At 39.1% G+C, this 15,326-nt stretch overlaps 1 protein-coding gene across 6 annotated transcripts in view; it reads right to left on the minus strand.

The window, feature by feature from the left end:
• The window catches only part of HERC4 (HECT and RLD domain containing E3 ubiquitin protein ligase 4), a 145,643-nt gene that overhangs the window by 50,496 nt on the left and 79,821 nt on the right, over nt 1–15,326 (minus strand). For all 6 annotated transcript variants that reach the window (XM_066348964.1, XM_066348962.1, XM_066348960.1 and 3 more), the window contains 5 exons: nt 3,511–3,587; nt 3,104–3,228; nt 2,228–2,287; nt 1,973–2,084; nt 1,286–1,475 (listed from right to left, as the gene is read on the minus strand). In XM_066348964.1, coding sequence (XP_066205061.1) covers nt 1,286–1,475; nt 1,973–2,084; nt 2,228–2,287; nt 3,104–3,228; nt 3,511–3,587 — 564 coding nt within the window. The remainder of the gene's footprint in view (nt 1–1,285; nt 1,476–1,972; nt 2,085–2,227; nt 2,288–3,103; nt 3,229–3,510; nt 3,588–15,326) is intronic.

Below are 15,326 nucleotides of genomic sequence, written 5' to 3' on the forward strand. Positions count from 1 at the left end.
CCCTCCCCCTCTCCTTCCTCTCTGTCTCTCTCTCCCCTCCTGCAGCCAAGTCTCCACTGGACAAAGTTGGCCCTGGCACTGAGGATGGCTCCATGGCCTCCGCCTCAGACACTAGAATGGCTCCCACGGCAACCGAGCAATGCCCCAGATGGGCAGAGCATCGACCCTGGTGAGCATGCCGGGTGGATCCCGGTCTGGCTCATGTGGAAATCTGTCTGACTGCCTCCCCTCTTCTAATTTCAGAAAAATAGAGGGGGAAAAAAGTGCCTTGGAAATCAGAAATTTATTTTTTAAACAACACATTTTAAAACTGTATTGCTCCAATATTTAAGGATCTTTTCAAGCTTTCTCTCTCAACACAAAATTAAAATACTTTAAAATGCAAGGTACTCTGGAAAATCAAACACAGAAGTTGAACAATATAAAGTATGTGTGTCTTCCCCACATACGCTACTTGTTGTTATTAACTACAAATACCACAATCCTGAGGCAGAGAGAAAGAATACAAAAACTGACAACACAATAATATTCTGAGTCCCTGCTTCACTCTTTTATTACTAGCCAATTCCCTAGGATTCCAGGATTCTACCCCTTCACTTGTTGCTTCCTCTGCTAACCTTCAGTCTAAAAATTCTTGTACTGACTTAATTACATCCATAATCTTAGCTTCACATACCTAACGACCATTAGGAAGGAAAGCATTGGGTTAAATGTAGCAAGCAAACTATAAAGGCTAGGAGACAGAAATGAAATCCTTACAATTAGAAAAATTAAGAAAAATTTTGGCCAGAAATCACAAGCAGATACAGAACTCTAAGATCAGATAAGCAGCAGAATCTCATCTACACGCAGAGAAATAAATCAAATATCAGGAAATTAGCTAGTGAGGGAAACAGAAGGCAAAGGGTTTAAAGGAGTTCAAGGAGGATTAAATACCCATGTTAGTCCAATTTTAATTATTCTTCCTCCTTTACTTCTTTAATAGCAAGATCACTTTGTGGAGATGGGGGAGGGGAATATGAAAAACAATGATCTTTTCTGTTACTGTCTCTGCTATGGCATTTGATTAAAATTTTGATATTGCCTCCAACAACTTCAACACTAACATCAGATGACTGGAAAAAAGCAACAAAAGGAAAAAGAGGTTGAATTTTCCCCGAGACAATGACAAATAAGCAGGTAGCAAAATTTCAAACAGCAAAAAAATAAGACTTAGGAGCTTTTTCATTTAAAGAGGAAAGGTTTAAAATTAAATAAATAAATAAACAAACGTTAAAATTCTTACCAAGTACTTTCAGTGGTGCCTTTTCTAGGTTCACAAGAGCTGTACCAAAGGGAATTGCTATTGTTGTAAAGTTGTTGGAATCACTCATCAGGGGACATTCTGGTAGAGTAAGATAAAACCTCAGTGCTTCAACATCAGGTAAGGAGCTAGTCAGTTTAGGAATCAGGTTCTTTTCCAAACTAGCTGCCACCTATATTTTGACAAAGAGTAAAACCTACTTCATTTAAAATAAAAGTACTTTCAAAAAAAAAATTAGAACAAAAAAAGATAATCTTATACTACAGCAAACATGAAATGGTGAAAGAAAAAAAAAGTCTTGCAATGAATCAGTGAATGTACTTTGGAGCAAAATAAAAATTAATGCCTAAGCATTGCTAAGAGAATTCTTGTATGTTAGTCTCATTTAAACTCTCTACCTATGTGGTTATATAAAGACTTAACCAATATGGTAATTAAGGGTCTGCACAAAACATCTGAAAAGATTTACAGATTTTTGACAGCTAAATTATAAATGTTTTAAAATAAAACCTTATTTTAATTTTTATTTATATATTTAATAAAACCATACAAAGTGCATCATAATGAATATAAAACTGTAAAGTTAATTAGGTTACAAACATAAAATAACATGCAATAAAAAACCTCAAGAGGCTATGTAATCAAATATAAAGTAATTAGAAAACAAACCTGTTGAGATATCTGAGGATGATCAGGTTGTATAAGTTTGTGGAATAAAAGCCTAGCAGAATTCATATCAACCCCTGAGAATCTGGTGCCTGTTCTGTAGTGATCATCATTGCTATTCAAAAGAAGAGGGGAAAAAATTAAAACTTTAAAATTATTTCACTTATTTAATGTTTATATTTAATTATATTTAATATTTATATTTAATATTTTAAATATAATTTTAAAAATTCAGTATATCAAAGAGTTGCCACTTACCTAACAGCTAAAAAACTTCCATTCAGGCAACCAGAAGAAGAAAATGTTCCGTCTATTTCACTAAAAAGGAATTAAGAAATTACAAAATCACAAAATGAGAAATATTTTGTTTTTTTAAAATTAAAATTAATGTTTAATCTATTATTTAATGCTATAAAAGCATTGTTCTAATGCTCAATTAGAATAAATCAGAATTTTTTTCATAATAAAGATTGATTAAATAATACTTGAAAGATGAATGACTATATCCTTGAGTTTCTCAAATATAACTTTTATCCTCTGATCCACTGAACAAATCTGTTCTTAATAAAAATTTTTTTACAAAGACATGAACAATTAATTTTCTTAATTCCACACAGCAGTAAATCTCATCTGGGATGTTCTCTTTTTGAAGCCGACTCTTTGGACTTTTAAGAAGAATTTCAGTTTGGAAAACTATCTAAAATTTAAAACTGCTTATCAAGTACAGCCCCTCACCCAACATCAATACAACCTACCCTTAGAAAACTGTAAGCACTAACAAGTTCATCTATATGCAAAATAGTCAAGAAAGTAATACTCATATCTCCCAGGGAGTATAATTATTAAAGACAGTGATTACTATGAAGCTAAAAGAAACATATTTCAAGCCCAATGCTAAAGTGGCTATATTTAATATTTTAAGTCACTTCATATTATATACATGCAAGAATTATAATATAAATCTAAATGAAAACATCTCTTAAAGTATCCATTAGTACAGAAATTCTAGATATTTTAACTTTTGTATATAAACCACTCAGTGACTGATATTTAATAAAATAAAAATTCCTAAGTACAGGCTGCTCTACCAGGAGTTGAGAGGTTGTGTTTCTGTAGGTAAAATGTTTTTCTTACTTGGCTATCTCCACAGGAAACCGTCCAGAGGGATAGCTCAGCCACTTCTGAATCAGAGCTTCACTCACAGTCCAGATCTGCTTTGAAGTATCAGGATATCTAAAGTCATCTGGTGGCCCACAGTTCTAAATTTTAAAACAAGCAGATCAGTCAGAGAAAAGAGATATTATATATAACTTAAACCTAGACATATCATTCAATATACATTGTATTTAACTTTTTAAGAAACAGAAGTATCTATTGAACACCTATAACAAAAATTTCTTAAATGAGTAAGAAAAACCTTGTGAACTTGAGGGAAAAAAAATAAGGTAATTACTTTATAGCACACAAACAATATTAATGTGGGTTTAAAAATTTCTTCAAAATTATTTCAGCTTAATAATTATTTATATGATTACTATTACCTGGGGGTTAGAGTAATGTGAAAAGCTTTGATCTCCACCTGAGAAAATTCTTTTCACACAGAAACTTTCTTCAGACTCTGTGATAAAAAAAAAAATCAAGATTTATATTACATTTTTCAAAGCAGCAAATATGCTACCGGACTTTCTCTTAATCAGACCTCCCATTCATGAACTCAATGATATAAAATGAACTGAAATATTCTCACTGCTATGGAAATGAGACTGACCAAGTGACAAACCAAACATTAAATGGTCTCATAAGCATAAGCAGCATTTGGTAAGCTTACAAATCTTTCTTCTGACCTGCACACAAAAAAAAACAGTGGTGTTTTCTGGTCTGTATCTTTATTATCACAACAATTTTAAACTGAACACACAATATGGTTCTAGAATAGGCACATGAAACCTGTATAATTATGCTATCCGGTGTCACCCCAATAAATCCAATTTAAAAAAAAGAAGAAACATCAAACAAAAAAGATTTACAGGGAATAAACTGATGGTTGCTGGTTATAAAAACGCATGAGGATATAAAGTACAGCACAGGGAATAGAGTCAATAATTTTGTAATAACTATGTATGGTGCCACATGGGTACTAGATTTAGTGGGGTGGTGACTCTGCAAGTTATATCAAGTCAAATTACTATCTTGAACACCTGAAACTAATATAATATTGTACGTCAACCATAATGAAAAATTTTTTTAAAATAAAATGATGATGTAAAAATTGAATGAAAGGTGCAAAAGACAGTTCAAAAGAAAATTTTAAAAATTCATTTTTAAAAGAATGACACAAACAAGTAAAATGTTAACTCTTGAGTAAATATCTCATAGCACAAAATTATTTTCCTTTTGAATATAACTGTACAAATGAAAGACAACACCCACAGCTCTTTCATGGCAACTACTTACTAGTAAAATCCAAATCAGTTCCAAAAATATAAAAATGAATAAAAAAATTTAGTAGAAGGAAAGAAGGGGTAATAAACTCCATTTCAAAAAGATATTCAAAGACACTCTTCTCCTCCAATTGGAGAGTATTTATTATCAAAAATACTTCTGGGCTAGTAGAGTACCACATACCAATACAGCAAAGCTTCACATGTAACTTAAGGCTAGTTATTTCCAAATATAATCCATTTCTGGCATCCTATTTCCAACCTACACCCTTTATTCACCTATTTCTTTTTTTTATTTTTTATTCACCTATTTCATCACCTTATATTATTTGTAAACATAGTTACTAAAGAATTATAAGTTCATTTTAAAAAATATTTTAAATTATTTATTTTTAAAGAGAGAAATATTGATTTGTTATTCTACTTATTTTTGCATTCATTGGTTGTTTTTTTATGTGCCCTGACCAGGGGTTGAACTCACAATCTTGGCATGTTGGGCAATGCTCTTACTAACTGAGCTACCTGTGGCTGCCCAGGGCTCACAATTATAAATTCTTATGGAAGGGACCACATCTTAATTTCCTTGATTATTCCCTCCTACAAAAGTACACATTTATTAAAAAAAAACCTCAATACCAATTTAATTAATTGGAATACATAATACAGAATAATATTTACCTAACTTAGGACATCATCATAAGAACTTCAGAGTTCAGAATATTAATACGACCAAACCTTCCACAAGTAACAAGAGTGCTTTAAGGGCAAAAGCAACTTTTAAGAATAGATTAAAAGGGTAAATAAACTGATTATTCAACTTTAAAAAATCTTTTCTCTCCAGCATTCTCACACGTCTTCATGAAATCATTCACTTTCCCAAAAAAATTAGTGTAGTGGGATGCTATTCTTTTACTCCTAAAATGTAATTCTTTTCTCTATAAATATGTATCAAGAAGACAGATGAGCCTGACCAGGTGGTGGCGCAGTGGATAGAGTGTCAGACTGGGATGCAGAGGACCCAGGTTCGAGACCCCAAGGTCGCCAGCTTGAGCGCGGGCTCATCTGGTTTGAGCAAAAAGCCCACCAGCTTGGACCCAAGGTCGCTGGCTCAAGCAAGGGGTTACTCGGTCTGCTGAAGGCCCACGGTCAGGGCACGTATGAGAAAGCAATCAATGAACAACTAAGGTGTTGCAACGTGCAATGAAAAACTAATGATTGATGCTTCTCATCTCTCTCTGTTCCTGTCTGCCTGTCCCTGTCTATCCCTCTCTCTGACTCACTCTCTGTCTCTGTAAAAAATAAATTAAAAAAAAAAAAAAAGAAGACAGATGACCAGGGGGGTATGAGGGAAGAAGGCAGATGACTAATCTACAGAACATGAATGGGTTTCTGGGGACTGTGAGTAGGACATCAAAAATTATTTTCCTTAATTCCTTTTAATTAATTATACCCCAAAAGTTTGTAAAGTCTAGTCATTTGTCCTATACTGCTAGCTTCCTGCAGAACAGATTTTGCTGACTGTATCCTCAAGTTTTCTCCTAACATTTTTCATGGATATTCTATATATCCTGCATATTGGTAGTTACAACTAGAGAGAACTTAATTAGTCTGATTATTTCAACATAATTATTACATAGGCCTGACCAGGTGGTTGGGCAGTGGATACAGCATCAACCTGGGAAACTGAGGACCCAGCTTAGAAACCCAAGGTCGCCAGCTTATCTGGCTGGAGCATGGGCTCACTGGCTGGAGCATGGGATTACAGACATGATTCCATGGTTGCTGGCTTGAGCCCAAAGTCGCTGGCTTGAGGAAGGGGTCACTGGCTCAGCTGGAGCCCCCTGGTCAAGGCACTTATCAGAAACAATCAATGAACTAAAGTGCACAACTATGAGTTGATGTTTCTCTACCTTCTCCCTTTCTGTCTGTCTCTATAAAAACAAAACAAAATAAAAACACTATTACATGGTTAAGAAAGATGGGTTCCGCCTGACCAGGTGGTGGCGCAGTGGATAGACCGTCAGACTGGGATGCGGAAGGACCCAGGTTCGAGACCCCGAGGTCGCCAGCTTGTGCGCAGGCTCATCTGGCTTGAGCAAAGAGCTCACCAGCTTGGACCCAAGGTCGCTGGCTCCAGCAGGGGGTTACTCGGTCTGCTGAAGGCCCATGGTCAAGGCACATGTGAGAAAGCAATCAATGAACAACTAAGAAGTCACAACGCGCAACGAGAAACTGATGATTGATGCTTCTCATCTCTCTCTGTTCCTGTCTGTCTGTCTGTCCCTGTCTATCTCTGCCTCTGTAAAAAAAAAAAAAGATGGGTTCCAGCTCCATGCTTAGACCATTCATTGTGGGTTGAAAAGGATGAAACACAAACATTACTTCTATATCTTACAGCTGGACCATTAGCTTTATCCTATCTACTACACAGCTTATTACCCTGCAATAAGGAAAGAAAGGTTTAATGCCTTATCATTCTCATTTATTTACTATACTCTTGCTTTTTGAATCTGTATTTCTTGATACTACATAAGGTAATAATTTTTGCATTTTTTTTTAATTTTTACAGAGACAGAGAGAGAGTCAGAGTGAGAACAGACAGACAGGAACGGAAAGAGATGAGAAGCATCAATCATTAGTTTTTCATTGCAACACCTTAGTTGTTCATTGATTGCTCTCTCATATGTGCCTTGACCGTCGTGGGGCTACAGCAGACTGAGTAACCCCTTGCTCAAGCCAGCGACCTTGGGTCCAAGCTGGTGAGCTTTGCTCAAACCAGATGAGCCTGAGCTCAAGCTGGTGACCTCGGGGTCTTGAACCTGGGTCCTCCACATCCCAGTCTGACGCTCTATCCACTGCGCCACCGCCTGGTCAGGCTACATGTTTTTTAATAACATGAAGTTTGTTTTCCGGAGCTTCTTTCAATTTACCTATTTGGTATCTTCAGACTTGACTAACTTATTTATTAGGTATCTTCCTATCTTGCTCACCAATATCTATAAACACTTTAAAAATTGATGTTATTAATCATAGATTGTATTTGCTACAAATATTTTCATGTGTTAGGTAATTCTTCTCCCTTCTCCATAGGTGAGTTTTGCCTTGTTTTAAGCTTATAAAAAAGCACACCCTGGCCGGTTGGCTCAGTGGTAGAACGTCGGCCTGGCATGCGGAAGTCCCGGGTTCAATTCCCGGCCAGGGCACACAGGAGAGGTGCCCATCTGCTTCTCCACCCCTCCCCCTCTCCTTCCTTTCTGTCTCTCTCTTCCCCTCCCGCAGCCAAGGCTCCATTGGAGCAAAAGATGGCCCGGGCGCTGGGGATGGCTCCTTGGCCTCTGCCCCAGGCGCTAGAGTGGCTCTGGTCGCGACAGAGCGACGCCCCGGATGGGCAGAGCATCGCCCCCTGGTGGGCATGCCGGTGGATCCCGGTCGGGCACATGCAGGAGTCTGTCTGACTGCCTCCCCGTTTCCAGCTTCAGAAAAAAAAACAAAAAAAAACATACACCTGACAGCCTACTGTAATCCTCTCCAGAGAACTCAGAGGAATGGCCCCGTCTTTGTGCTTTCCCTCTGCCACTCTCCAGAGCACAAGTATCTCCCAGAGAAGAGCTTGTATACACATCTGGTGCTTTGATTTTTATTATCAGGAGTCCTGGTTTATGTGGCTGCTGCATAGCAGACCCCTTGCAAGACTGCCTGGCTCTGGCGGAGAGCGGGGCTTGCATTCCTGGATCCCATGGAACTGCAACAATCCAAAACAATTCTTAGCTGGCTACACCACCAATGCACAGTGCAAACAGCAGACTGATACCCCCCTCCCAACTTTCTGTGTGAAAGTGCTAGTTGCTTGTCCTGCAGATTCACCTGACAGGCAGCTTCTGGTTTGATCCCTGGGGATGGAGACTGGTGGATACCATCCTTGTGTTCTCCTTCTGCCTTACTTCCAAGTCTACTGGTATCTCCTAGAAAGGAGATAGTACTGCTGTCCAGTGCCCCTGACTTTCATGGTTGCTGCCCAGGGGATACCAATAGATTGCCTAGGTATGGTGGACAGTGGGACTTAACTTTGTAGTCCCAGAGGACTGTACATATTTGCATCCTTTAAAGCTGCTGCCTAAAGATCTGGCTTCCAATTAACCGAAATCTAGGTGCTGACTGACCCTTACGACACTGACAGATCTTGACACACCCTCAACTACTGGAAGCCACTAAAAATAAAATAGACTGCTTGGACAATCACAAGGTTTGAGAGGCAACCAAGAGCTAGGGTAGGCTTGAATAATATTAAAATGCTATAGTAATCAAACCAGTATGGTATTGACATAAAAACAAATAGATCAGTGGTAGAGCATCGGCCTGGCGTGCAGAAGTCCCGCGTTCGATTCCCGGCCAGGGCACACAGGAGAAGCGCCAATCTGCTTCTCCACCCCTCCCCCTCTCCTTCCTCTCTGTCTCTCTCTTCCCCTCCCGCAGCGAGGCTCCATTGGAGCAAAGATGGCCCGGGCGCTGGGGATAGCTCCTTGGCCTCTGCCCCAGGCGCTAGAGTAGCTCTGGTCGCAACAGAGCGACGCCCCGGAGGGGCAGAGCATCGCCCCCTGGTGGGCAGAGCGTCGCCCCCTGGTGGGCGTGCCAGGTGGATCCCGGTCAGGCGCACGCGGGAGTCTGTCTGACTGTCTCTCCCCGTTTCCAGCTTCAGAAAAATACAAAAAAATAAAAAAATAAAAAAAACAACAGATCAGTGGAACAGAACAAAGCCTAGAAATAAACCCATATATATACGGGCAAGTAATTTACAACAAAGAAGCCAAGAATAACAAAGAAGAAAAAACATCTCTTCAATAAGTGGTGTTGGGAAAACTAGAGAGCTGCATGAGAAAGAATAAAGCTAGACCACTATCTTACACCACATACAAAAAGTAACTCAAAATGGAGTAAAGGCTTAAATGCATGACCTGAAAACATAAAACTCCTAGAAGATAACATAAGCTTTTTGACTTAACTCTTGGCAATCATTTTTCTGGATTTGACAGCAAAAGTAAAGGCATCAAAAGCAAAATAAACTAGTAAGGCTATACATTAAACTAAAAGGCTTCTGCACACCAAAGGAAATAATCAACAAAATGAAAAGGCAACCTATGGAACAGAAGAAAATATCTGCAAATCATATATTTAATAAGGGGTTAATATCCAAAATATACAGCCTGACTGGTGGTGGCGCAGTGGACAGAGCATAGACCTGGGATGCTGAGGTCCCAGGTTTGAAATCCCAAAGTAACCTGCTTGAGCAGGTTTAATAAATAAACAAATTTAATAAATAAATAGATTTAAATAAATAAAGCATGAAAAAATAATGTGCAGTATAGTGGCTATAATTAATAATTCTGTATTGCATATCTGAAAGTAGCTAAAAGTATAAGTCTTAAAAGTTCTCATGATAAGAAAAAAAATTATAAATAAGGTGATGGCTATTAACTAGACTTACTATGATGATCATTTCAATCAGTGCAATATATATAAATACTGAGTCATTATGCTATACATCTGAAACTAAAATAATGTTATGTCAGTTATAAGATTATATATTTTCCTTACTGATCACCAGATCTCAATAAGAATGTAAACTCTTACTAGATCTCCCTTCTTTCAATAGTTATAATTATTTGCATGGATTCAGTAAGAATCTGTTTTCCTTCTTACCAGTTTTTAACTCTTTCATAATTGATGGACCAAATCAATTATGCAAGCAAGGATTTACCATGTCACACTTGAGAATGATGGTTGTATGACAAGTAATTTTAAAGAACAAAGGCTGGCTGTACTTAAGAAGCCAATGCCTCCAGTACAGTAAAGGATTAACTCATCACATCTAGGGCAATGTCATGGATTGAATTTGATTCCCCAAAATTTGTATGTTAAAGTCTTTTTTTTTTTTTTTTGTATTTTTCTGAAGCTGGAAACGGGGAGAGACAGTCAGACAGACTCCCGCATGTGCCCGACCGGGATCCACCCGGCACGCCCACCAGGGGCTACGCTCTGCCCACCAGGGGACGATGCTCTGCCCCTCCGGGACGTCGCTCTGCCGCGACCAGAGCCACTCTAGCGCCTGGGGCAGAGGCCAAGGAGCCATCCCCAGCGCCCGGGCCATCTTTGCTCCAATGGAGCCTTGGCTGCGGGAGGGGAAGAGAGAGACAGAGAGGAAGGAGGGGGGGTGGAGGAGCAAATGGGCGCTTCTCCTATGTGCCCCGGCCGGGAATCGAACCCGGGTCCCCCGCACGCCAGGCCGACGCTCTACCGCTGAGCCAACCGGCCAGGGCCTGTATGTTAAAGTCTTTATTCCAAGTATCTCAGAATGTAACCTTATTCATAAATAGGACCATCAGATATGTAAGTACTTGAGCTGAGGTCATATATAGGACTGGGGTGGGCCCCTAATACAAGATGACTGGTGTCCTTACGAAAGAGGGAAGTTGAGACACAGATATGAACACAGAAAGAATGCCATGTGAAGATGAGGCAGATTCTACTAGCCAAGGAATGTCAAAGATTGTCAGCAAAACAGATTTTCCATTACAGCCCACAGAAGGAAGCAACCCTGCCAATATCTTGATCTTGGGACTTCTAGCCTCCAGAACTGTGAGTTAATAAATTTTGTGTTGTTGAAGCCACCCAGTTTATATTTTGTTATAGCAGCCCCAGCAAACTAATACAACTGCCCAAACTTTACACCTTCTAAAGGAAGTCTGGTCCTTCACCTAACTCCAATGAAATAATCTTGAAGTCTTTGGAATATCCTGTTAAAAGTGTTATCTGTGGCCTTGAGGCCACACCAGATAAGTTTAACCCTTTCTGAAGTACAAACATTCTTGTACGTCCTCATGCCTCCTGACCATCCAGAGTATGATCGAATTATTTTAAAAATGTGTAAGGCAACATTAAAAAAAGGTAAATGTATGTTCTCCTTGTTTCCACAAATTGGTTATCTAACAAACATGATTTTAAGTTAATAAAACTGTAACTGGATGCCTGACCAGGCGATGGCGCAGTGGATAGAGCGTCGGACTGAGATGCAAAGGACCCAGGTTCAAGACCCCGAGGTTGCCAGCTTGAGCGTAGGCTCATCTGGCTTGAGCAAAGCTCACCAGCTTGGACCCAAGTTTGCTGGCTCGAGCAAGGGGTTACTTGGTCTGCTGTAGTCCCACAGTCAAGGCACATATGAGGAAGTAATCAATGAACAACTAAGGTGTCACAACAAAAAAGTGATGATTGATGCCTCTCAGCTCTCTCTGTTCCTCTCTGTCTGTCCCTATCTATACCTCTCTCTGACTCTGTCTCTATAAAAATAATAATAATAATAATAATAATAATAATAAATCAAAAAAATGTAAAAAAAACAACTGGAACTGGAACTAATTTCATTTTTTGAAAAAAAAACTCATTCCCGGGGGGTCAGCGAGCATAAAAAAGACTCACTAAAAGGGTTAAAGTTTATGCTCACAATGTAATTTCTGGTGGGGACGTTGGGCTTCACCTCTGAAGGGGTTGAGTAAATTGAAATCACATTTAACCAGTGTTTATGTTACACAGCTTTAGTATAGCGCAAAAAAAAAAAATCAAACATTAAACACGGTGGTGCAAAAGTAGGATTATAATTGTATAGAAAATGATACAATAAATTAATTGGTAATAATACGTATATATATATTTTTAGAGACAGAGACAGGAAGGGAGGGAGATGAGAAGCATCAGCTTGTAATTGTGTCACTTGTACTTCTTCATTGATTGCTTCTCATCTATGCCTTTACCAGGTGCCCCAAGCCCAGCCAGTGACCCCTTGCTCAAGCCAGTGACCTCGGAGTTTCGAACCAGGGACCTCAGTGTCCGAAGTCGATACTCTAACCACTGTGCCATCACTGGTCAGGCTAAAAATATATATAGTGGTAAAAGACACATAACAAAATTTATCATTTTAACCATTTTAAAGTGTACAATTCAGCAGAATTGAGTACAATGGTCCCTTGTCTATTATGGAGGTTAGGTTCCAGAACCCCTCGCAATAGGCAAAGATCCACAAAGTAGCAACCTTATATTTATTTTTATTATTTATATATATTTTAAGGCTTTATAACCTTTCCCACACTATTAACCTTTCCCACACTTATTTTACCACAAAAATAATTAATATATAAAAATACCTATATACCACAAAATCCCGCCCGCATACAGCAAAAAATTCACGATACAAAATTAGATATGTACAGTTTAAAAATCCATGATATAGTGAGATCACGAAAAGTGAACCGCAATATGGTGAGGGACAACTGTGTATCCACAATGTTGCACAACTATCTTCATGATTCATCTCCAGAACGTTTTCATCATCCCGAACATTCGGTACCCATTAAATAACAATTCCTTGTTCTCCTTCTCCTTTCCTCTAGTAAGATGTATTGTACTTTCTGTTTCTATAAATCTAACTGTTTAAGGTACTTCAAAAAAGACAGGATAAACAAATGGGACTATATCAAACTAAAAAGCTTTTGCACAGCTAGAGATAAGAACAGAATAAAAAGACAAACTACACAACGGGAGAACATATTCAACAATACATCTGATAAGGGGTTAATAACCAATCAATACAAGGAAGACAGACAATCCAATCAAAAAATGGGCAAAAGAAATGAACAGACACTTCTCCAAATAGGACATACAGACAGTCAACAGGCATATGAAAAAATGCTTAACATTACTAATCATTAGAGAAATGCAAATTAAAACCACAATGAGATATCACCTCACACCAGTCAGAACGGCGCTCAGCAACAAAACAACACAGAATAAGTGCTGGCGAGGATGTGGAAAAAAGGGAACCCTCCTGCACTGCTGGTGGGAATGCAGACTGGTGCAGCCACTGTATGGAGATTCCTCAAAAAATTAAAAATCAAACTACCTTTTGACCCAGCTATCTCACTTTTAGGAATACACCCCAAGAACACCATAGCACTGTTTCAAAAGGAGAAATGCACCCCATGTATATGGCAGCATTGTTCACAAAAGCAAATATCTCCGGCCTGGCGTGCATAAGTCCCGGGTTCGATTCCCGGCCAGGGCACACAGGAGAAGCGCCCATCTGCTTCTCCACCCCTCCCCCTCTCCTTCCTCTCTGTCTCTCTCTTCCCCTCCTGCAGCCGAGGCTCCACTGGAGCAAAGATGGCCCGGCGCTGGGGATGGCTCCTCGGCCTCTGCCCCAGGCGCTAGAGTGGCTCTGGTCGCGACAGAGCGACGCCCCGGAGGGGCAGAGCATCGCCCCCTGGTGGGCACGCTGGGTGGATCCCGGTCAGGCGCATGCGGGAGTCTGTCTGACTGTCTCTCCCCGTTTCTGGCTTCAAAAAAATACAGAAAAAAAAAAAAGGCAAAGATCTGGAAGCAGCCCAAGTGTCTATCAGTGGACGAGTGGATTAAAAAGCTTTGGTACGTATATACTATGGAATACTACTCAGCCATAAGAAATGATGACATCGGATCATTTACAGCAGCGGTTCTCAACCTGTCGGTCGCGACCCCGGTAGGGGTCGAACGACCAAAACACAGGGGTTGAACGACCAAAACACAGGGGTCGCCTAAAGCCATCGGAAATATTTAAAAATGTATTGTATAATAAATATTTATTTTCCAGTGGCTTTAGGCGACCCCTATGTTTTGGTCGTTCGACCCCCGCCGGGGTCGCGACCCAGGGGTTGAGAACCGCTGATTTACAACAACATGGGTGGGCCTTGATAACATTATAACTGAGTGAAACAAGTAAATCAGAAAAAACTAAGAACTATGTGATTCCATACATAGGTGGGACATAAAAATGAGACTAAGAGATATGGACAAGAGGATGGTGGTTACGGGGGGAGGGGCACAAAGAAAACCAGATAGAAGGTGACGGAGGACAGTTTGACTTTGGGTGTGGGTATGCGGCATAATCAAGTGTGGAGGTAGCCTGGGGGTGTTTTCTCTGAACATATGCACCCCGATTTATCAATGTCATCCCATTAAAATTAATAACAATAAAATAAAGAAAATGAAGAAATAAAAGGTACCTCAAATAAGGAGTTATATGATATTTGTCTTCTTATGCCTGGCTTCTTTCACTTATGTTTTCAAAGTTGATCCATATTGTAGCATAGATAACAATTTCATTCCTTTTTATGGTTGACTACTACTTGATTACATGTATGTACCACCTTTTTTCATCTATTCATCAGATGGACACTTAAAAGTTGTTTGTACCTTTTGGCTACTGTGAATCAATATTTTTTTATAAAAATAAATTATAGCAAATGACTACTTTTAAAACTCTTATCTCCCTTCTCATTTTAATGCAAATACATAATCTCAAGGTATACAGCTTCAGTGGTGACAATATGCACTCCCAAGTGACTAAATCATATAAGCAGAAAAACATGTTTCTTTACAATACTCATACTGCTTTAAAATACAAAATCCGTTAGGTGATTAGTGCCTTTTATGAAAGAAATGGATATGATGAAACATCAACATGCTGCTGAGGACACAAGGATAAGTGAACTAAGATTAAAATAAATGCTCCAAACCTAAAAGTAACAGGAAGAAAATAAAGCCATATTCAAAATACAAAAATCAAACAAAGGACAAGAAAAAAAATAGTATTACATCTTAAACTTTGTATATAAAAAAAAAAAAAAGCATAGCTGAGACAGCCTTTTAGTTACCAAAAATATATTAAAAAAATAATAATCTTCAAGGTTGCCTGACCCAGTGGTGGCACAGTAGATAGAGCACTGAGGTCCCAGGTTCAAAACCTCAAGGCTGCCAGCTTGAGCATGGGATCATCAGCTTGAGCGCAGGATCTCAGACATGACCCAATGATCACTGGCTTGAGCCCAAAGGTC

This window comes from Saccopteryx leptura, chromosome 9, assembly GCF_036850995.1.
Source record: "Saccopteryx leptura isolate mSacLep1 chromosome 9, mSacLep1_pri_phased_curated, whole genome shotgun sequence".
Lineage (NCBI taxonomy): Eukaryota > Metazoa > Chordata > Mammalia > Chiroptera > Emballonuridae > Saccopteryx > Saccopteryx leptura.